Here is a 24,991-nt window from a genome sequence, read left to right as displayed (position 1 = left end):
AGCAGTGCAAACCAAACAGAGAAACCGGTTTATAGCCGCCATTGTTTTTGTTGGGTCTAGCAACAAAATAAGCTGTGATGGTTTCTCAAATGCTCCGTTTTACATGAACACATAAACACAACGAAACACAGAAACTGCAGCCATTCAAAATCTGCACTTTGGAACATTTGAGGTATAAACTGGAAATGTTGTGGGTAATTTATACTAACTGTTTTTACCTTGTCATATAAAGACATAAATATAAACATTTTGTTTTGTCATAAGCTGATTTGAGCCCTAAGGAAACTTTGGGCACTTGACTATATGCTTCTACATCTTTGTGTCACTCTTAACATAGGTCTTTGCACAGTATTTGAAAATGTACACAGCCCTTCCTTCTACATTGGCTGGGAAATGTCTCCACACATGAGACAGTGCACATGGAATTGTTCTGTAGAATAAGGATAGAAAAAAGTTTGTAAAAAAACACTAATGCAATGCCTGAGATATAAATAGTTGGCCAAACAATTGGAATCGTTTGTAAAAATATTTTACAATTGATTGATAAATGAATAGAAAGAGGCTAGATGCAAAGATGAACAATCCTCAATCAGCATGCTAACATATTTGCCCCAGTAATATCATCGAAACTTACCTGACTAGTCCAGCACACTACAGCAGGCCTCAATAGCCCTGCTGTAGTGTGCAGGATGCTGGGTATTATCTGTGCATGTGATGGAGAAATGCACAGTGCAGGGTTGAAATTCTGTGCTGCATTCCATACATCTTTAAAATAGAGTTTTGAATGATGTTTTTATTGCTCAGCGTTTAATTTGCGTAGTAATTTTTTTTTTCAAAATTCCCCAAATTCCCAAGCTTAACTTCCCATGGATAGTTTCCGGAAATTTACCAAAAATGTTCCGCCCCTTTGCAACCCTACTTAAGGTTGACAAGAGGCCCATCAGAGGATCAGCAGCAATAGTGTGGACGGGACGGGAGTGCCTTCAGTTGGTGGCAGTTGCCATAGTTATGATTATGTCATTCATCATGTTAAATATGTATATTCAAATCAATAACCTTTTTAAGATTCCTTTAAAACTTACAAACATGTTCTTACTTTTAAAACCCTCTCACCCCAAACCTATTATTTGCTTCTTTCCTGTTCTTATAAAGACATGATATAATGACAAATACAAGATAACTAACCCAGTGCATATGGTGGAATATATTGCATAAAACCTAATGCATTTGCCAATTAGGCCCTGGGTTGTCGCAGTGAACAGATAGATATCGTGGGCAGGGAAGTGTGTTTGCTTCTTTTGGCAACAAACATTGTTTACAATTCTAAAAGAGTTCGGACTAAATTATTCATGACTGCATCATTCTCTGCCTCCTAATGTACCAACTCAAGTAAAGGATGTGTGAGTGGAGCTCTGTATCGCTCTGTATTCACTAAGCCTTGCCCACATTTCAGCAACTGGGAATCTGAACAAATCCCCCTCCTCATTACAGCCCACACATCGTTTTCCATTTCACATGTTGTAGTGCGAAAGCTAAAGATGCTTTAATCTGATCTCATTTGACTTTCAATGTTTTTGTTTTGCATGTTCCTTAAACCTAGATTTGATGACTAGCTTTATCGACTATGTGAAGCACTTAAAACTCACATCCTTCTCATTAATATTAAAATTGAACAAACTAATGCTCAGGATTTAATGGGATCTATGTCAAGCTCTTCCTTTGTGTATTTTTCCGCCTCTCCATTGTTAAGATGTTTTACTTGATGGGATTTCTAGTCAGTGACTGTTTCGGATACAGACAAGCAACTCTGTGTCGTGTTGACAGAATTAGGTGGAAAATGACAACTTTCAGACATCATCACAGGGGCCGACGTCTCCAGAGTGTTTCCAAGTTCATAGCAGTTACTAACAGAGCCTCTTGTTTGAGGCAGGGAGCGCGGAGCTCGGCGCGCAACATTTAGCTGATAGGAAGCCCGAGAGACCAAACAGTCTTACAATCGACAAGCTGCTGCTGAATTTCAAACTCCCGAGGTACCGTGTGATGAAAGGGGAGGTTGGGGAGGAAGGAGGGGAGAGGGGAGGGAAGCATCATCTATCCCGGCCCGATCGAAATTGACTCTCGCCTTTTGAGGGAGGGGTGTGAAGGACAGGATTGGGTAATAGGATTGCTCGCTATAGGGAAGGTGTCTTCACACTATGTGAGTTTTGTTCTCAACCCCCCCGAGGCTGAACTTTAAGTGGAGCAGAACATGAGAGGAGGTAGTCTTTCTAAGCCTATTAGAGATGGTCTCATCACTCCTGGTACATCGGCCATTATGTAAACTCCAACTTTTGGGGCCATTTATTTTGCATTTAAATCATCGGACTAATTGATGTACATCACAAATCCCCCTGTGTCACAATGGAAATGGGGAAAAAAACAACTACACATAATGGAAACCCATTGCAACAGTTCTAAAGAATAATCCAGCCATTATCTCATCATCATCCTTTTACCTGCAGGTGATGTCCACTAAAACCCAGGACCTGTATCTCCATTTAGAGTGAACCACAGTCCTGTAATGTTTCCTTCCAACAATTCACAAACAACAACAAAACTTTCAGTTGTTTCAAACCAAGAAATTATTTGTGTTTCCCAGAAGCAAAATCTGAAGACTTACTTGAGGGACATTAAAACATCACAGCCGTTGCTCCAAAAGCTGAGCAACTAAAAAAAAAAAAATCAATCCACCATGTAAGACTCAACAAACAACAATAATCACTCCGACTCACCTTCATCCCTCTGAGGTTTTCCTTCACTTAACTCTCACTGAAGACAAAGCAACTCAACCATCACCAAAATCACTCCATTCACCAACAAAAATAAGAAGTGCCAACTCTTCAACATTTATCAGTAGGATGCTGGAGGCTTCATGTAGCACAGTTTGTGTCCATTTACAGTAGAGAGACCTCTTGGACCAAGAGGACTGAACCTGCAGAGCAAACGCAGAATGACCGACTGGCTCACTTGTGTGTGAGGCACTTTTCCAATGCTGATCAAAGCCTGTAAATATGAGTTTGTCAGCAGCGACTTGGACACGTGGTGGCTTGAAGCTCACCGTGGTCTGTTTGATGTTTGATTCCATAAAATAATCATAATTAGTTTAACAAAGCAGGGAAAAGCCACAGAGTGTCTGTTGACTGCTACAACTGATGCCCAACTGAATCCACAACACACAATATCTGTCATAAACACCCCATTACTATCACCGTCTGGCTCTCACACACAAACACACACATTTTTCCTTTGTGAGGCGAGTCAACGTTAGCCAGGAAGTTTTTCATCTTCATCCAGACTCCATGAACTCTAAATGAAGACATAGGAGCCTAATCAGCGGCTCAGCCAAAGGAGGCAGCTAATGTTTCATCTCAGGGGAACAAAAACAACAATGTATATAAATATTATAACTCGAAAAAGTCCATAAGATGAGCGTGAGCAGTTCCCCCTGTCAATGTGCGCCCTTTCACAGGGAACCTCTAAAGCATGTTCATCTGTTATGAGTTATATAACTGTATATATGTTGTGCTGCTTCCAGCCAATGATTACTACAGATATAAAACATCAATATGAAAAAATAGCTCCCAGTTTCACAATTGGAATCTTTTGCTTTATGGTTTCCCGCCCCCCGTATCCAGCTGTGAGGAGTCCATCAACATCACATTATGTCACATCACTCAATCATACGAACATACATAAATATATATATATGTGTAACTATCATGTATTCTTTAAACTGTCAAATTGCCAGTGTGAATGCTCTCCAAACTCGTTACAATTAGACCCTAGTATGTAAGATGACTGGAACTGGGACACAGTGATGGATTTTATTCAGCGGACCCTCCCACCTCCCAAACACACACACAAATATAGATCAAGCGTACCTTGTTGAAGTCTTCACTTGTGGCTCTCATCTCCTTCCAGGTCTTGTTGAGCAGCTGGATGGAGATGCAGAAGAATTCCTCAAAGGAGCGGTCGTGGGTGAAGAACATGGGGTGGAAGTCGTGGCAGTTTTCACTGGCTGTGGACACAAGAGAGATGCACAGATCACCTACAGCCGCAGTTTGAGTAAAACAATTTCCAGTGCTTATGCAAAAAGAGTGAAACCTGGTTCTAGTCCAGAACCTAATGCAAAATCTTAATACGTTTGGATTAAGTACAATTTTGAAAAACAATCTAATCCTGTGGTCATTAATATTCCAGTTTTTTTAGCTGCCTTTAAACTAAATCCATTTCCCATAAACTCAAGAGATTCATGGGCTAGAGTCCATGAGTTAGTCAAGGGGGTTTCAGTCAGTTCTGCAATAACTGAACAACTTGGAAGACACACACACACATACACACACACACTATGCTACTCACCCACGGCTACTGCAAGAAAATATCACTCAACCAGAAAACGTTACAGAGGAAGTCATCAAACAACTGCTGCTGAAAGGTTCTGGATTACATTTAAAGTGGTAAATGGATTTGAAGATCATACAAGATCATTCTGACACATGAGCGTCGACGAATAAATCAGCAGTCGGCGAAGGCAAGACTCATATTCAAAATAACTCATTTATTCAGATAACAGAGTAATATGAGATTAGAGAGACTTTTCATGGGAGATAATCTAATTGGCCTGGGAGGGATTCTCTGATTATGCATTACAGACGTGGCAGGAAGTTAATGCGTTTATAGGCCATTTCATAGACACAACCACAGAGAATGAGATATCGTTCCCCAACGAAGCACGGCTCTGTGTAATTGAAAATTTAGCTCCTCATCAACTTCAAAAACAAAATATTCCTCAGAGATAAATTGTGACCAGCGAACACTGTTCTAAATGGATTAAGTTGGGATTTTTCATTTTGCAGAGCCAGAGGTGGTTGATTTTATTTATTAGCAGCGTAACCGAGGCATTTCAGTCCCCGCTATTTGCGCGAGGGCGTGTTTGTAAAATCCGAGCGAGAGGAGAGAGGACCAGACAGAGCTCTTGAGTGCCCGGACCACATCAACCAGGAGATACGATCACAAGGCTTGACAGTCACTTGAACTAAATTTGTCCCCCTCTCGTCTTGCCGAGACGAGAGGCCGTCCTGTGCCAAAGGTTGGTTCAATTAAAGAGTTTCCACACGCCGTAGCGGGGCGTTGGCTCACCACGAGCAGCCATGAAATTGGATGGAAAGGGGGTCAGGCAGCAATTGAAACTTCACAGTGTAATGAGTGATGGCCGGAGGCGACCTGAGCCGTGATTCGGAGCGATGGATGGGAGATTAAGGGGAAGGGCGAGGTGGAGAAATCCAGGGGGGATGTGCTCCCAGTGCCGGCAGTCGATCAGGAAACTAATGGAGGTGAGCCAAAACAGATGCTGACTGGCTGCTTAGTCAACAGTAAACTGCGCTCAGGGACAGAAGAGGGGGGAAAAAAGCAGGAGAGAGACGAAAAAGGGCGAATTAAAGAAAAAACTTCCTCAGTCAAATACCCTTTCCGGCCGACTTGCAAAACTTCTCGTTAGGGTTGGAGTTTGTTGTGACCTCTGAGATACATGGACTGTTTGTTGATAGACAGCCCCCTGAGGTGGCAAGGTGAGTGGAATTACATGTCAAGGCTTATTTGGGAGATACGGTCAGTGAGCAATCTCGTGTGGCCTGAACAGATATTTCTCCATCCTGAGGTTCTGCGAGGCCCATGCTGAGCTGTAGACAGTTTTATTAAACTCTCACAGGAACCAGCAGGACGTGAGGCAGCACAACGATGAGACAAAACATCAATATAGTCTGTTGATGCTCAAAACTGCCGGTTAGAAGTCTGCAATCCCCAATTTTTCAATCTGGTATTTAAATTTACATAATTCACCGTTTGTGGTTCTGAAATGAAATCATAGAATAAACTACACTTGCTGTCCTGCGGTTGCATGCCTCCGCCAACCAGTGCAGACTGACCCACAGGAGGTCACGGTGAAATCTAATCAGTTCAACATTGAGTTCAATATTTAAAGAAATTCCCTGAAGGCAATCTTGAGATGTCCCATTCAAGAGGCCAGGAATATGTCTGGTGAGGCCACCACGACCTTGAACTTTAACCAACCAAACCTAATCGCTGGAACAGAGGCATAATAAATCATATATACGCATCACACTTGATATGTTCTCCCTTCAATGGAAATCAAATATTGTTCAGAAGGTTCCTCCTAATGGTGCTGAAATAATGCTGTTCCCAACAACGTACTGTATTGCACTTTGATTTCTCTTTCTGTCTAATTCATCTCAAACCTGCTCCATTGGGTTTTAGTCCGGAGACTGTGCTGCTCTTCAAACATGTGAAACCATTGTTTCCTCTAATGCTTTAGTCTCAATAAAAACAGGGAAAATCTGGGTTTTCTAAAACCTTTGTGCGTTTCACAAACAGTGTTGTGTATTCTAATAGTCTCTCCGCAAACTTACCCCAATGGTTCCAGAGTGTGGATCACTGCATATTTCATCAAACAAACATAATTCACCTGCACTGAGGAAATAATTTAAGAGGGGAAATCTGGGCGCAGCTGCTCTGCATCTTTCCTGCAGACTCCAGCGATGAAAACACAGCAGTACACTGGTTGTAGTATTTTTATCGATGGGAAAACTGTTGTCTAGGACATACAGTGTAGCCTGTTTTCTATTGATTTTTTTAAACCCCGACACTCAAGATATCGTGACACGTAGATGTTTCACTTTTACCCTTAGGGGTGAGAGTTAAAGAAGCTGAATGTGGATGTAAACGCTCTGGAAGTCAGCATTTTAACTTTATAGTTACACAGAAATACAGAGCCAGAACAACACCATCTCAACAGACTGCACTAGACTTCATTGGGCCTTGAGGAAACACCAACTGTTTGAATGTGTCCTACTATATAGCTCTTTCAAATAAGTAGTCCACATATGGGAGAACCAAAAATCAACAACTTCTTTTGCGGAGGCTGCAGCTTCTTTCCAGCCGGCTGGAATGTCACAGCTGAATCCTCCTCAACAATTCACAAATGCACTTAAAATGATCTGCCTGAGCAGAGATGGCACTAAGTGAGTGCAAAGTCATGTTGCTGTGATTAGGTAACTATGGCTTTAAGGCTTACAAGCCTTGGATTTTAACCAGAGCAATGCTCCAGCACCATCATGACTGACACGTAGGCTGCCATGATAAAACTAAACACAATGAAATTCTGTAGCATCCAAAACACTGAGTGACGCGGCTTTGTAGCTGGATTGACTTCAAACCGACGATCGTACTGAAGAAGAAAAGAAGAAAAAGGAGGAAAAATACAATTCTTTGCAACTCTTGCCCTAAATCATTAGTGACCTTAATCTGAGTGTGACTACAGCTAAATGTGTGTGTGTGTGTCACATTCAAGACTGCATGCATGTGAATGACAATGCAGACACACAAATACAAAATGTAGGTATGTATGAATGAATGTATGTATACTATAAAAGCAATAAACTTAAAATGCAAAAGATACATTATTGACTCTCTTTTTTATTGAACACTATTAGTACTACTACTATGAAGTACTAAGGAGTGATGAGTGAAGGAATCAAGCAGTGATGACCTACAGAGTAATTCATTGTCGTTTTTCCCTTAAAAGTTTAGCTGTATGATACCAACACTAGATATTGAAAACCGCATCTGCCGACACCCGTGTTAAATAAACAGCTACCAAACCTGCAGCAACGCAACTCGTGAACTGGGCTCCTAATTGGTTGAAGCAAGTTACGTAAAACCTCTTTTCATTCCTTCCACCTGAAATTACAGCCGTCTCCAGCAGTCAGGCTAACGTGGTCATCGCGATGGGCTGGACAACTGGACACATCGAGTGCCCGGGGAGTCTGACACTTTTTGATGGATGAGTCACACAGCCTGGGTCACGCACACAGACACACATGAACACACACATGTACACACACACACACACTGAATTCTGTTTGGAGCTGGATGACACACGCCACAGAGCAGCGGGGTAGATATGAACTCTCTCTCCGTTTAAATCACAATTTATTACGCTTTTCGGCCGAGCATATGGGTCCAGAGGAGAAAAATTTAGACGGTTGGAAAATGGGCTGCGATGACTTTTTCTTTGCCCACAATGGTTTTCATCCATCTGCACAGACAGATGTTGGGTCCCTGTACCACCCATGAACTAGGTAACACGACACTGCGATGACCAGTTTACGATGTGCTGGACCATATGTCTGCATGGACCTCATGAATCTTTAAAATCGATAAACAGAAAAGATTTCATGGCACATCTGGTTATTTGACACATAGGTGAAAAGAATTGCATTAATTTTCATCCTACTCAAGAGTTCCACTACAACTTCCCCTGGACATGGCAGGGAGTCAGTGTTTTGTAGACAGACATTTCAGAGTGAAAGCTTTTATCATTTATCTATTGAAAATATCGTTAACAAAATGCTGATTGTCACATGTGAGAATCTGGAACTAGCAGAAGTTTGACTTATCTTGCTTGATAATGATCAATATAAGAAACATTTAATATTGTTCATTGCAACCTCACTCCCCCCCCTTGCAAACTTTTGAAAAAGTTATGTTGTTATTGATGTGTGTACGCATTTCTTTTCAATGGAGAAAATATCAAGAGAGAAATGTCCATTATTCATATCTGGGAATTACAACTGGTAGGCTAACGTGAGGGTCTGTCTGCCTCGGTAGCTCAAGCTCTTCATCAGAACCACAGGACACGAATGCGTCATGAGCTCTGTAGGCCGAGTGTCGTTCCAAGTCATTGGTTTCAGACAAATTAGACACATCGGTGCAGTGATGCTCCACAACATCGCACTATATCATCATAAAGACAAAATGACTCAGAGGCTGCAGACGCTTCTCCTCTCCTGTCATTTCTCTCCCCTTCTACCCGTCCACCGGGACCTGTTTGTGTTCGAGCTGAGGTCAGGGGTCACGGCAATTTCCCCTGCTGTGGATATGTGACTTTGTTTGTGTGTATGTGTGTGTATATGTGTGTGTGTGCCTAAGTGTGGGACAGCTGTCGCCTGTCATGCTCCAACCACAGTCCGTTCAACGTGAGACCTCCGGTGGCTCGGTGACGTCAACTCAAGAGCTAATTACTCAACTGGCCACCACTCACATGACTCCTGGGCACGACAGAGGTGACTAATCATGTGTGTGTCTGAAAGTGTTTGTGTCTGTGGCTGTGTGTCTGTTTGTGCCTCTCCTCTGTATGTGTGAGCGAGACGTGGGGACGAATGCCACCCTGACACCTGTCAAGGTCCAGTGTGTATTTGTTTGTTTGTGGGCATAAAGTGAAACAACCCTCAGAATCACCTTGCAGCTATGCCACATGATGAATACACAGTGAAAGGTGTCATCCTCAGTCTAATTACAATACCAGCATGCCCTGATGTCCAACTGTGACGTGGGTGGGTGTGTGTGTGTGTGTGTGTGTCTACTATTTTGGGAAAGAGAACTTTTTGTTTAAGATTTTAGGTTTAGAATGAAGTTAAAGTTTGTGTAGGGTTAGGGTTAGCTAAGGGAGGCAGTACGTCAATGAGTGTCCTCACAATAATAAAATTGCAAGTGTGTGTGTGTGTGTTTTTTTCCTGGGAGCTGTGTCAGCACCATCTTTGCGTTCCAGTCACTGCTGTATGACTTCGCAGGCTGACTGTGTTATCATGCTGCAGCAAAAACACCACAGCATCACTGCACTTGCAATGCAAACTATGCCTCTTCCACATATAGGTATGCAGTTGTGTCATTTATTCATGATTCTTCTTTATTTTGAGAAGCGTAAGAGGAACTTGGACTGGACAAGGATGCAAACACTAAAAAGTCAAAGCCTTATTTCCCCTCTGCGGCTTCTAATTGCATAACTAAACCATTTTAGCATGCCGAGTACCCCACGATGGTCAAGATGCATTAGAGGACAGAGGGGGAGCAGCAGATGGAGGGAGGAGAAAATGAGACAAAGAGGGAGGCATGTGGAGAATCCATCAGCGCTCTGTGCCGAAACACGACGCCAGCAAATTTAGCATCTGCTTTCACAGGCACCTCAGATTCTCACAAACACAATCTGAGGCTTATGTAACCACACGTCCAGCTGTGAGTCTTCTATCGAGTCAGAGTTGCCCCTGGACGCATGTATCAAAGACCACATCTTAAACTAAAAAACACTTCATGGCGGTTTCTTCTGAAGGGAACACTCGGATCAGACGCTGTGAGTCATCGTTACTCAAACAAACACACAATCTGTCGGAGTTTGCACAGATTCAGAATCTTTTCATCGTAGCAAAACAAAAGAAAACTCTCCAGCTTACATGCACATACTGTGTTGGCTGATACACAAAAACACAGCTTATATGTAAAAAAAAAAAATCATAATTACACTTCTAAAAATAGACAGATTTAAGGGCTTTATCACAAAGTGCATGTGAGAAAGTATCAGATTGGTGTATAAACTGCAGCCAAACTGTGTGTATAAGTAGACAGGTCTGTTCTACCACTGCACATTTTGCATCGGTAGATATTATTTAACTATTCAGTATCATCGGAAGAGCCAAAGCTTAATTGTTTCAAATTGGTTTGAAACAAGTTATCAGTAGATCCCTATGGAGTTTGGTTTTATTCTCACAATCACCTCATGTTATCTAAGTATTCAAAATGTTGTATATGTATGAATGTTATCCTGTCAGACGTCACCCTACTGGTACTAAGGTGTCTTTAGGGAAGAAATAACCAAAATAAAGTTTGAGGGTGTAAATGAGGCAGACATGCTGGTGACAGCTTGATGGTAAATTACATCTTAGGAGCTCCAAGTACAAGTGAAAGTAAAACAAATGTGGCAGCAGTGTCATTAGGTGGGCTTTGGTTTCAACCATCGCATCCCTTCAGTCCACTGAGGGTTGCTGAGGAGTGACAGGGGCAGTCGGAGTAACTTCAAGGATGCTAAACAGTTTAGATTCCGGAGCGGCCATCTGTCAAGTTTGTTGTTATTTGTGCTCTTCGATTTAAAAACCCTCCACTGATGTATGCCTGAGGCGACCGAGTGGAAGAACCCTGCAGAAGGCTCGCCCTCTTGAACACAAGGCTGCAACTGCGTGAAGTGGCTGCTGCTGACCGCCAAATAGATGCTTGTGTCCCGACTTGAGGGATGCTTGGGTTTCTACACTTCGCTCATGATTTATGAAGGGAGGCCTATGGAGGAGGGAGGAGGAGGAGGGGGGGGGGGGGGGGGGGGGGGTTTGTTTAGTCTTGAAAAAGTACAAGAAAAATATAGAAGAAACAGAAAAGCTGGCTTGAGATTGTTGCTAACTATATACTTCCTTTGTCTAGTAATAGTAGTTGCCCTGGCACATACTACGTCCAGTCCAGCTGGAAACTATTATTGTATGTAATTACCCTCACATCGAGTGAATCATCTTCCTACTATCAAATATTGATAAAAGGGCATTTCTCAGCAAAACTACCCTGAACATAAACAAAATACAACACAAAGTACCTATAAAAGAAACCTAAAACATATTTTTTCTGATACGTTTAACATTGTGATTAAAAAGAAAGATACAATCTATAATACTGTCCTTGAGAGGAAACAAAAATAAAATCAATCCCATTTTCCACATGAAGTAGTATGACAGAACTGTCCATGGTGCTGAACGTGGCATTTTGTTCTGACCTGGGCTGATCGCCCACTAATGGAAGAGACGGTTAGAAACATATGTGACCGTCAGTCTGGAGCCTGCACAGACCTTATTTCACGTATGAGTCAGCCAACACGTGTGTGTCCGTTCACAGACCTGCCCGGCTCACCATCTCAGCCCTGAGACGCCACGCCGCGAATCACAGAGCGGGGCCATTACTCCCAACGACCGATCCTTTCTAAATAACTTCATAAATATTCCATGCTCAAAGATGAGAGTCAGAAAAAGTCATGGTTGGCGCCTCATCGACGCAGATTCCATTAAGCCCTGTGCTTCGACAGGAACACGGTGGGATAATTAATCTTTTAGGGTCTAAAGCAGGGCAACAACAAGTGCAGGAGCGGGAGAGAGAAACAGAAAGGTTATGAATTAATGGAAGAAGGGGAGCGGAGCGAGTGACACCTGGATAGTGGCATGAATTATGTAGGATCTGGCCGCGCTGACAGATGATTCAACCAAACAAGCTGCCTTACCTCTGTCCTCCAGAGCAAATCTGCATAGAAATATTTCAACAATGAAACGTCTGAAAGTGGGGAAGATGAATTAGAATGGGAGGGAATCGGTTGACCTGAAAGTGCAACTGTCACTGCAATGCTTGCCTGTTGTTTGTGAAAAAGTCAAATGCTCTTTGTATTGTGGTTTAACAGTGACAAATTCATGAGAAAGAACGCTGCAGCATGAAAGCACGAGCAACGAGTACAAGTGTGAGATGGACAGGTGTTCTTTAGACCAGCAGAGGGTAAATAAAAGCCCCGAACGAAAGAATGAGGAGTGAAAAAAATTTAGCAAGAAGAGCTGTAGGTGATGAGATGGGGGAAGAAAAGGCAACTTCAGCCTCCCGAGGGAAACCGACCATTCCTTGGTGTTTTAACCTCATGATAAAACAAGCAGAGAGTGTCTGGACCCTGCCGGAGCCAAGCTGACATTTCACATCGAGCAAATGAGCCACCAAGACATCACCGCCGTCACAATTAATCGGCTGTCTCTTTCTTCTGCCCTTGTGCACAGAGGGGTGTGAAGCAGAGATTGGAAAAATGTGAGAAAAAAAGAAATAAGAAGCGGCTGAAATTAAGTCTTCTTTTCTGCACCAGGGGTTTTTGGATTGGATTTATAGACACGAAATTTAAAAGACAACCATGACTTTTAAATGGAGAATTACATTGCTCTGGTGATCTGGTTGGCTCTGATGAAGTTTTCTGGAGCAGCGCTGGGTCTTGGTTTTTCTCAGCACTATGAAAGATTTAGTGGGTAGCCTACATCTCCACTGACAGTTGTATTACCTTGTTCTTACAGGCTTTGTATATGTCCTGCTTCGCTGAGACCTATGTGCAGTATCCAGGGTTATACGTGAGGAGTAAGATGATGTCAGACGATGTGTAAACAAACAAAACGAAAAAGTGTGAAGCCAAGCTAGCAGCTCGGGGAGGCTCTTACCACAGGCGGTAGTGGGGGTCCTGGATTTGGAAATGAAACATTCATGTGAGGATTTAAATTAGTGTTAGATTGTGTCACAAGACTAAAAAAGGTGTTATCATATTTACGTGGTTATGCCGTGGTGCTACTATGATGCTGCATCGCTTTAAATGTGAGTGCTGCAAGGAATTGTGGGGCAGCAGCTTCTCCTTTCATAATGGTCCAGTGTTTCATGTACTAAAGGAGATAATTCTGGATCATTGCACTCAGTTAGAAACTTTTCTAAAATAGACAAATTGGCTATTCGAGTGCATCCTATGACTCATCCTCAAAGGCTCACAGTGATGAACTGACTGATCGACCAACATTTCCATCCAAAGAAAACACATGCATCGAAAGAAAACATTGACACAGAAAAATTCTTCTTCTCGTGATTGGCTCATGCAGACGTGTTGTCCACACAGTGTGAGAACCGGTGCACTTGAGAAAAATAACCGGCTGGAAATGTCATTGTTACATGTCAAGTTATTGGCAAAATAATGTACCCCAGTTTCTAATATTACTCCAACTCAAATACCACGCTATCCAAACCGATAAAACATTACGGAGGCACAGACAGCCACTCCAACATCCTCATTAGTGTCAGGTATTTCATTGTTTCTCTGTGGAAAGGTCAACGCGAATAATGACAGTCGGTGCAGAGCTCAGACTCATTTCTCTCCCAGCCTTCCTCTGGGAAATGCACACTCATGCCCCTTGCATCAAGCACGCACACGCGCACACACACACATTCTCATGCTTCCCTCTAATGACCAGCCGTTACCCACGAAGCATTTACAGCACCTGCCAGGCCCATGTTACATTCATCCTCCTCATACATTCATTAGTGTGTGTTAATATACACGGGGCTAATGGGGTGTGTATGAAAATGCACTTAGCCCTCGACAAGAGAAGACGCAGTGCAGATTACGACTACTCTGGGACACATGAGGATAAGATGCATATTATGCTCTGTGAGTTTGAGTCTGTGCAAATATTTACTAGGGTCGGGACAAAGACAGATGGGAACATGAGGATTTGGGACAACATCAGTATGTGTGTGTGTGTGTGTGTGTATAAATATATATATATATATATAACTATATATCTCAACATGTCTTTCCTCTCCCCAGTTTCCTCCAAGGGAATTCGTTTTATTCCCCTTACATCTATTTTCTCTTGCGGCGTGCCCACAGAAGACCTACTTATGTTTACGGGAATCCTGTCACGTCTGAAGCAGGTGTAGCTGCCCTTACTGTGGCAGCAGACAGCATCTATGGGCAGATAGGTCAGGTGCTGCAGCATATAGGTTCACCTTACCAATTCTTATCTGTTCTTCCGTTTTACAAATGCACACACAAACAGTATAACACGTCATAAATATTAATAGTAGCCACAGTCTCCGGGGCTGACAGACACGGTAAAGAGGACATTATACAGCCACTGGGAAACGAGAGGCCCAGAGCTACGAGTCAAGGTCACCACCATAATACCACCCCAGCTTTCAGGCCGGCAGGGAAAATCATAGCACCATAACATAAGAGTATCTTCACCGGTGTAAAAATATTTGCAAAAATAAAGTAGGGTAGAAAATGTGGAGCAGATTTTGAGGTTTGGTTGCACATTCACATCCTTTGATTAAGTTTCCTGAAATCGTGCACTCTGCCCAGTCTCTCAGAAAGAATCTCATTCATAATGATTCCCTGGCAATCATCCCGGGGATTTAGCTCTATTGCAAAAAGCTTTCATCTACATGCTGAGGAAAAGCCAAAGAGATACAGATGTTTTCCCTGTTTTGGGACAGTTATGGTTGCTTATATCAGACATATATATAGCAGATATTGACATGAATGAGGTCAGCGGACATATCAAAACATTAAAGGGAAGCAATACTAGTCTGTTAAGAGCGAAGGTCAAGAGGGCGTGTGCAGTGGTTCATATTTGGATAAAAACTAATGAGATCCACTGGATCAAAGCCCTGAGGCACAAACACTTAGAACCAGTATGAACCAGGTCCCTGAGGCTACATCCATACAACTACGTTTTCGTTTTAAATGGCGTTTAATAACTAAAATGATTTCCACATCCGTTTTAATCCCTGTCCATCCTAACACATCTGAAACCGTGACAATCAACGTAAACTGGGCTGTTAGCAGGGACAAGAGGCTCAGAAACACTTGTAAGTGATTATCCATGTTGTGTTCTACACTGATAGCTGAAGCTACAGAAGATTGTTTTCTTCCGGAAGGGGGTCATGTGATAGGAGTCTGACGAATCAGGGAAGGCTACGTGGTGACCTAGAAGACCAAACCAGCAAGAGGTTGTAAGTAGCTTTTCCAGTCATCCCCCTTTCTGCCCGTCCAGACTAAACCCAGTGCAGGGCTTTTCAAACTAAAATGGGGACAGCAGTGTTTCCAAAGCTTGGAGTAGAGTGGACGCTGGGTGAGCATACGCAGCAGAGATGATGCTTTTTGAAACAAAAACATAGTAATTAGAATGTAGCATGAAAGAAGTCAAGCAAAGAACTCAGTGTCTGTGTGTGTGTGTTAAATAAGGTTGTTTCACACCACAGGAGACATGACTTGTCTCCTCACCTGAACTAAGACCCTCCACGCATCCCAGCCAGTTTTTCCAGGTCAGAGCCATTTTGTCAGGTAACAATGTTACGCTAACTAAACACTGCACACAGCATCCTTCCACTTAAAACTAAATATCTGTGTCCATTTATTTTTGCTGAGTGTGAGCTGAGAATTTGATTAGGACGGAGGGGGAGATGGAGGCATTTTGCATTAGAGCAAAGTCTGGCAGAGATAAGAGAATATTAAAAAAGGAGAGGCACATTATAATATGCTTGGAAATGTTAAAAAAAATATGACTGCACCTTCTTATCTTCTATTTGTACTGAGGCCGGGACTTTACGGTCAAACACAGAGGAGAGAATCTGGGTGAATTTCTTTAAATATTACTCAAAGACCGAGAAACAGAAGTGGACACTGTTCTTCACATAAAGTCCAAAACTGCAATTTACAAACAAGAGTGGAGAACGCTGCAATGTGGCCAAGTCTAAATCCTTTGAGGAGAAAAAAGACACACACAGATGAAAAGGGCAAGTGGGTTTAAAAGTGAGCTAAACATGCCCTCTCCCTCGCTTCGGATCAATTCGGAGTGAAAGCGGGCAGAGCTTCTCTGTCTCTGTGCAGCGCGCCCCCCAGAGGCAATATATTAGCCTGAGAGGGGCTAAATGGATTGAGGTGCATCACTGAATAATGAACTCCCAGCAGCACAATTACTGAGCATAATGGTTGCTTTCATCTTAGTGGGAAGGGGAGGATGTGTACGCAAAAGGCAAACAATCCATACGCACATGCTCAAGTACATACATTCATCTCCGTGGGTAAAGCAGTGCTTCTCCAACTGTCAAATGAGTGACGTAAGACACAGAAGAGACATCATCTGCTGTTGACTGAAGGTGGAGGGGGTCGGGGTCTGGGTCTGGGTGCTAATGTCCACTTACGGAGCTCGCCCACTTTGAGAATCTCACAGAGCATCTTCGTCAGCTCGATGCTGCTGCGGCCGAACGGACACTCGTGCTTGTCTTCTCGGCTGCTGTTCTCCAGGACGATCTAACAACACAAAGAATCAATGAGTCAGGACGAGGTACATCAGGAGCACATCTAATCAGGGGTAAATGAATAGTCAAAGAATTATGATTTTCACTTCTTACAGTCCAATCATTCCATTATATATATATAGAATAAACAGCATTTTGAAGAATTTCCAGACTTTGGATATTTCTTCCAACAGGCAAAAACATGTTTTGTGAGGCCATCATTACTTTGACCGTTGACCACCCAAGTCTAATAAGTTAATGTGTGAGTCTAAGTTTGTGCCAAATTTGGAAAGGACTCTTTTGAGGAGTTTTAAGATAACATATTCACAAGGTAAGGTCACACTGACCTTAACCTTTGATGACCAAATTCTAATCAAAACATTCATGAGTCCAACTGAATGTTTGGACCAAATTTGAAGAAATTCCCTCAAGGCGTTCTTGAAATATCATGTTCAAAAGGCCACTGGCTGTCTCCGTGCAGACGTGTGCATTATCAGTGTGTTCTGCTTTTACATTGGCATCCATTTACAGAACAACACTGGCTTACAAGGTCATTTTGCCCTCAACAATTCCATTATGGCTGATTCTATTAGTCATTATCTGACCTTATCTGACCCTCACAGGTATCTGATTGGAAGGCAAAACACATCAGTGAAATCTCTACAGCGAATGAAATCAGCCTAATTATGTAGAAGTCTGCAGCGCTCCCTAAATGAGGCTATCACGGTCCCAATCCTTCTCGCCGGTGACAGTTTAATTTGGGGAAAAGGAGGCTCTGCTTTCTCCCTCTGGTCGGCTGACTCGGCTCCGCTCAAACATCGCTTCTCTCAGGTCCGGAGACAGAGTTACTCACCAGCATAATGCCAGAGCGCACAAACAGACACATAGTCATCATCAATCTTGGCCTTGTGTAGTTTTACTGGGGAACATAATGTGTGAGGTATCGATGAATGGGAAGACTGTGGCGAGTCTGGATTGAACTTTCAAAGCATCGGTTACTTTCTTCCTGGGTAAAAAGAATGGATATAAACCAGAAACCACTTCTATATTAATAAATGATGTGTTCTAATCTGCAGTTGGTGGAAGCGGGGGTAATATAATAACAACAATAATAACAAGAACGAAATTTGTATGATTTTGTATGATTAATAACTTTTAAGCACATGTAGTGTCTGCATAGTACCTTATATACATATGTAAACTGGCTGACACATCACTAATAACAGTTAAGACTGACTAGCGATTGGTCGAGCATGCTACCATGAGTTAAGGGGCCAATACGATTTCCGCTGCCCCCCCCTGGCCCCTTCCCTGAATCTATCCCTGGTGTGTAGGATATTTTGGTTTCCCTTCGAGATGGCGGGAGGAAGTGGAGACATGTCGTCCATCTTTATGTTCACTCTATGCTAACATCCTATTGAAGACAGCAGTTGAGTTCATCACAAGTCTATTAACCAAAGCAGTCCTGCTGACTGTCAGTGTAAGAATGACTGAATGACACTGGAAGGAATTAAATCAGTTCTATTGTCTGGGCTGAGCAGCCTCATGAAATTCCATTTTTGCGGAAAGAAAATTTGTGTTTGAGCCAAAAACTAGACACAAGCGAAGGAGCCGGAGGGAAGGAAGTTTGTGAGGAGGCGGAGGTGGCGAGGAGAAATAACCAAAAATGGCGGGGCAGTGTGTGTGTCAGTGTGTGTGTTGGTGTGTCTACATGGGGCACAACCGCACATGAAAGTGTGCGAGCATTCTTACCCTGATGTAGGCGTCCTGGTGATGTCTGGCAAAGTATAGCATGTTATCCAGAGCCAGCATGCCTGGAGGGATCTGGGTGAAGTCCACAGCTGGATTCACATGGTTCTGAGAGAGAGACAGAGAGAGACAGACGGGGGAGACATTCACTTGAACACAATACTACAATATCTTTTTTTAATGCTTCGTTCTTTTGGGAGTCATCGGAAGAGCATGCTCTTTTTTCCTCATCCGTCATCGGAGTGAAACATGCGCTTGATTTTATTTTCATAAAAATGATTGAATTATGAAACAAGTTTATTACTATTATAGTCAGAAAATTGTGAAGTGTACTGTATATGATTTATAGCTCTCACACACACACACACACACACACACACGGACACACACTTGAATATACTATGGTATATACAGATACAGACTGCATACATTGTCCTTATTCCACCTTCGGTTAACAGCATGGATATATTTGCACACACATCACTCTGAGGAGGTTCTTGAGAGTAAAAGGTAATACGGGATGTTGAAAAGGAAAATCGGGAGGAAGAGGAGGAAGAGGAGGGAGCAGAGGATGAAAAGAGAACTGGAGGATCTGGCTCATCAGTTTTGTAACTCTGCCTGACATGAAGCGGACTTAGAGGCTCCAAACGGAAACAGACCAATACCCTCACTCTCATAAGGAGCCATGAAAGATATCCCAGCGTGTGCAGCAGTCCCCACTTAAAACACCTGAAGGCACTTAAAGGAAAATCAATTATTTTCGCAGTGATAAGGTCTTTCTGGATGATTACAAATTATGGCTTGCAGATGCGTGTATATACAATATGTTCATGTGTGTGTGTGTGTGTGTGTGTGTGTGTGTTGTCTAGCATGAAAAGCAGGCTAAGGAGGATTTTAGGGTTTTAGGGTTTTTCTCTACACTGGTGGAGACGAAGGCGTCCAATTGTCCTTATCTTGGCTGAACACTCTGCAGTGGGATTGTGCAGGGAAGAGCCCTGAGACAAATGTGAGCTCACACCAAGCCAGTTGAGTTGTTATGCTACAGTTAGACCAATAAGATACACACACACGTCCCTATGGTCCCCACAACATGAGTAATACCACACACAAACACACGCACGCACACAAACTTCCACATTTTAAAGTGAAGGACAATTATGTACAATTATCCGTCTCCCTTGTGGTCAGACAGTGTTTGTTTTCCTTGCTGATCTCCTTCTTGAGTCCTATGTGTGTGTGTGTGTGTGTGTGTGTGGGGGGGGGGGGGGGGTGTTCAGTATCAGTACTTTGAGGTTTTGTCAAACACAAACTTACAATAAAGCCGAGCTTCTTGTAGTCGCGGGTGTACATGGACTTGCGCTTCTCAATGCTGCCACTGTTGTTAGGATCACACTCCACGTCGAAGGCAATTCTCCGCAGCTCAAAGATGATGTCCCTCTGAGCCTGCACACGCAGAGAAGAATATTAAAGTGATGCTCATAACTCGATCCGTCTTCTCATCCTTTCAACAGGTTGTAAATTTAGGAATCAGTCTCATCTCCACTGTCTGGGGTTTTGCAGTGCCCAAGGCTGCCTGGCCAGCAGCCATGTCTCTCAACTGTTTACATTCCTTGGCCAAACCTAAAGTAAGGTTTTTTATTTCTTTGAAATATGGCCGGATCGGGCCCAAACCGCCCACAAGCTGTTGAATAAAAGATGAATGATTGTTTACTCTTGCAGCTGTAGCATGCCTGCCTGTCCTGCTGGGGGATCCCTCTGTGAGAAACACTTTTCTCTTTTTGGAAATTGTTCCTCGTATACCTGCAGGGACTGAGTTTTTTTGTAATAAAGTTACTTGTGCTGTGTTGGCTGTACTAGTCTGGACAAACGTGTTCTGAATACAATTCTGACATTCGTACTTTTGATTTGAAAAGGCTGGTGGTATTCTAGATTTCTCTTACTGGTAACAAAAATCCAACAAACAGACAAAAAAAACACAGTAAATTGAGCCTAATAACAAAAAACATGGATGTAGAGAAAGCCTGATATACCTCTATTGTACCCCATCTACATATATATATTTATTGGTTTGCCGTTAAAATATAATGAGAAAAGTACAAAAGCTTTACTTTATGTGCATTTCCGTAAAATTATTACCTAATAAAGATTACTTTATTTTTCTATATATTTCATACACAGAGTTGTAAATATCTATTGTGTATTCATATGAGCTTCCATTACAGAATTCACTCTACCATATCTGTGAAATTACATTCCCCTCTTTACCCTTCCAGCACGCCCTCATTTATCCACCCCAACTTGTGTCTGCACTGTTCCCAGTCCCCACCTGGTCCTGGGGATCCATCTTTGTCATCATGCGGTCCTCCAGCAGGTTGAAGGTGAGCACCTGCAGCACATACAGCTGGTGGGCCATCTCATCGTTGATGGGCGTGGGGCTCCGGATCACGTTCTGCATGGTGTGAAGGACAAAGAGAGGAGGGGAGAGGAGGTGGGACGGGAGAATGTAAGACAGAGGTGTCGGATGTGCAAAGAAAAGGGGAAGGAGAGAGGACGGGTTTTAAGGTCGGAGAGGCGAGACGTGGATTTTTGGAGGAAGACGGTGAGAGATAACAAAGAAGAATAAGAGGATTTGGGAGTGAATAATGAGGATTAGGAAGCCGAAGTCAGATGAAGGCAGAAGAGAGGGAGACATAAGATTTAACACGAGGGAGAGGATGAAGGAGGGAAAAGAGAGCAGGTGTGAGAAAGAGAGAACAGGAGATAATAAGCAGGGAGGTGAGACAGAGGCAGGAGTGGCAGGTTTCATTTCCCTCTCTGATATCACACTGGTGCAGAAGCATAAAACCAGAGGTAGGGAGACAAAGACAAACACGGAGAGACAGAGAGACGAAGACAAAAAAGAGAGAGGGACAAAGAGAGCGAGACAGACGGAGGGACAAACAGAGAGAGACATCGATAAACACAGAGAGAGACGGAGAGAGACAAAGATAAACAGAGAGAGGGACAAAGATAGCGAGACAGACAGAGACGAACAGAGAGAGAGACACAAACAGAGAGATAGAGAAAAATAAACACAGGGAGAGACAGACAGAGAGACGACGACAAACAGAGAGACAGACAGACGAAGACAATTAGAGAGTGCGAGACAGAAAGAGAGACAAAGGCTAACACAGGGAGAGACAGACAGCAACAAACACAGAGACAGACGGGGAGAGGCCTGGTTCTGACCAGGTATGAACATCCGTCCTGAGATATTGGATTAGAAGTGGTTCTTGTGAAGTTTGTCTGTTCACACGTGCAGCCCCCCCCAACCACAAATAAGGGTTGAGTGATTGGATCTCAGGGGAATTTAGGTACTCAGGGCTGATCATCAAGGCGAGCACCAGGCCTTTTAGACCTGGTATCAACCAGGTCTAAAAGGCATCAGAAGGACAACAGACTTACACTGGAGAGGAAGAGAAGTTATTACACTTACACTGAGAATGATGGAGCGCAGCTGTTTCTGGGCAAGAATATGGGCCATCTCCTGTAGAGGGAGAAAGAAAAGGGGAAGAAAAGAATACAAATTCACATATAGATAAATAAATATACATATATTTAGCTGGAGAGTGAGGGGGGGGGTGGATGGTGAGAAACAACAATATATCAGCAATAAATGTCTTTTCTGGGGTTCTCTATGTTAAAAAAAAAAAAGGATATGGGCAAAAAAAACAAAAATAAAGTAGTCACGGCACACGGCTGAGTCTGCAGAGACAGGTCCTGAAATAATAAGGAAGCCATCCCAAAGGAGAACTTAATCTTAAAAAGAAGGGGGGGGGGGGGGGAGATTACTTAATGCATTAACTACATCTACAGTGCAAACTACAAAGTGTGCTAATCAAGGGTGCACTTACTGTCAGGGGACAATTTAGGATGTCCACAATGTGCTCATCAAACTACCATATCGTGTGCAGTGAGGAAACAAAGTCAGAGACAGAGAGACAGAGAGGGTGAGTGAATGAATGTGGAAAAAAGAACAGAACGACTCTGACAGGAGGTAAAAAAAAGAAAAAAACTAGTATTTGTCAGCGGTGCAGCTTTTGGAAGGAAGGGAGGAGGGTGGGGGTGAAGGGGCAACCGAGTCAGCAGAAAAGAGAGAGAGTGGGGGACCATAATATTAGCTGAGACACACACACATGTCATCTATCTGAGAACTAAGATGGTGTCACTCGCTTCTCCGACCTCAAAGGGGAATTCCGGTATTTTTCCAGTACTATGTTTATAAACGTGCGTGTGTACATTTCATGGTACTTTCAGAAAAAAACTTTGGGAATCTGTCCAGTAGATGGCCTTCACTGGCAGCCAGGAGATGATGGCGGTAACTGCGATGTAATCTTACGAGGGAACTGTGACAGTGCATGAATTTCACCAATGAAAAAGCACAAATTGTGTGGTGTCATACTCTTAGCAACGACCCAGAAGAACAACTTGAAAAAAGTACTGAAAAAGGATATTTCCTGGACTTTCGCAGTTGCCCCATAAGATTTCATTGTGGCCACTGCTGCCGTATGACAGCTGCTGGTAAAGATGATCTTCTGGACGATTCTGAAAGCTTTTGTGAGTGCCCTTCATTTACACACAGACATTTATGAACGCAGGGCTGCAGGATGAAGAAAACCAGTATTCCCATTTAAAATGTGGCCTCTGTAATCTGTCTCTGTATAAAAAATAAACATGACATGATCAGCATCTCATTGTAAAACTGCCTCACTGCAGAAATAGAACAAGCTGTCGTTACAGCTGTTAAACATTTTAACAAAAGCCCTGCACTTGAGAAAGAAATTGTTCACCTGTCACATAAAACAACCTAATAAAGTTGAATCCAGCCAACCTCATGATTCTGATCTGACCTTTGTCAAATTGTTAATTTCACAGTGTGTGTTCAATTTGTATGCACTGGTGCGTTGTCGCTTATTTCTGCATACCATGTCCTTGCAGCTTTGTATGCTGCATGGGACAAATACTGTGGGTTGGCCCATTCATTATTAATGCCGAGGCACATCCCTGGACCCGACGGTGCCGAGGCAAGAAATTATGTGATTAGCTACAGGGCATGTGACATCGGTGAGGGAGCGGCAGAGAGAGAGAGAGAGAGAGAGGAAGGGGAGATGAGTGGAGGAATGAGAGCATGGTGGAGCTAAAACATCACTTCTGCAGAGGGGAGAGGAAAGAAAGATGAGTGGTGCTTTTATCGGTGCTTCACTGCTAGATGTTACTGTTGCACTGCACTGCGAGTGTGTTACAGACACACACACACACACACACACACACACACACACATGGTAGGTACTCTGTAACAGTACAAAACGCTGATGATAAAGTGAAGTACAGCTCGCTGCATCATGAACTGACACACACAGTCAGTATAGTGTGAGAATGATGCGTGTGCACACGGGGGTCTCACCTGTCTCTTCTCCTCAGGAGCCTTGAGGAACAGAGCGTTGATGACAGCGATGGTGTAGGTCTGTATGTCCTGATCAGTCCTGTAATTAAACAGCAGCACAATTAGGAGAATTAATTACGAAAACAAGCAATTCATTATTGTCAGCCCAAGTGGTTTCAAATGCACTCATCCCTGTGGGAATGACGCTGATAAATTACAATAAGTGAATCAACTTCACGCAGTCCACCGATCCACCCTCTTACCCCTGAAGGTGTGGGATGAGCTGTCCGATGGTGATCTCCTGCGCCACCTTGTGGTAAAGGTCCTGACTGTTGAGCACCATGGACTCCAGGATGGCCAGGGAGCGCTGCAGCACGGCCGTGTCCATCGCCGACTTGTTCACGTAGCCGGCAATCTGCAGAAGGGACGGTGCAGGAGAGATGAAGGGAGACGGCAGAGAGGTCTGAATCATTTATCAGCAGTAATGCTTTGGAGACACAGAGATGTGATAGTACAACAGGGGACAGATAAAATACTTTGGGAGCCTGGAAATGCACATTATAAGTACATTTTGGATTTGTGCTTGTAGCATGTTCTGAAATCTAATGGAATAACAGTCTGGGTAATAAACAATATCATCGCAATATAGACTTCATCAATAGAAATAATACAGACTATTTATCGTGATAACTATCGATAGCGCCGGATATGAACATTTTAATCGTGATATACTGTTTGGCCTCATCCTGCAGCTCTAGGGGGAAACCATGCAAAACTAAACAAAGTCAACTGTAATGGCTTGTGTGTTGTGCATTATTAATTTGAGATAATATGACTGCAAGATCTCCATTTAGCTGATGGGTTGTAAAGAACACTTCAATTGTGTTAATATACTGCCGATGCCTCTATTGTCATTTATACGTCGATGTAACGATTACACACGTACACACCTTGTAATGTGAAATGACATGGGAGCCTTTATTATAGACGGCGTCAAAACCAACATGTGTGTGTGTTAAATCAATCATTTTC

The 24,991-nt window shown here is 43.0% G+C and overlaps 1 protein-coding gene across 2 annotated transcripts in view; it reads right to left on the bottom strand.

The window, feature by feature from the left end:
• elmo1 (engulfment and cell motility 1 (ced-12 homolog, C. elegans)) overlaps nucleotides 1–24,991 on the bottom strand; it is a 107,932-nt gene that overhangs the window by 30,291 nt on the left and 52,650 nt on the right. For both annotated transcript variants that reach the window (XM_053446131.1, XM_053446130.1), the window contains exons 9-16: nucleotides 24,223–24,374; nucleotides 23,981–24,059; nucleotides 22,013–22,063; nucleotides 20,864–20,986; nucleotides 19,852–19,980; nucleotides 18,541–18,645; nucleotides 16,693–16,801; nucleotides 3,921–4,057 (exon numbers count right to left, since the gene is read on the bottom strand). In XM_053446131.1, the coding sequence (XP_053302106.1) occupies nucleotides 3,921–4,057; nucleotides 16,693–16,801; nucleotides 18,541–18,645; nucleotides 19,852–19,980; nucleotides 20,864–20,986; nucleotides 22,013–22,063; nucleotides 23,981–24,059; nucleotides 24,223–24,374 (885 nt within the window). The remainder of the gene's footprint in view (nucleotides 1–3,920; nucleotides 4,058–16,692; nucleotides 16,802–18,540; nucleotides 18,646–19,851; nucleotides 19,981–20,863; nucleotides 20,987–22,012; nucleotides 22,064–23,980; nucleotides 24,060–24,222; nucleotides 24,375–24,991) is intronic.

This window comes from Pleuronectes platessa, chromosome 18 (genome assembly GCF_947347685.1).
Source record: "Pleuronectes platessa chromosome 18, fPlePla1.1, whole genome shotgun sequence".
In the NCBI taxonomy this organism is placed as follows: domain Eukaryota; kingdom Metazoa; phylum Chordata; class Actinopteri; order Pleuronectiformes; family Pleuronectidae; genus Pleuronectes; species Pleuronectes platessa.
The sequence above is the reverse complement of the archived record's forward strand: the minus strand, read 5'-3'. Positions and strand labels throughout refer to the sequence as shown.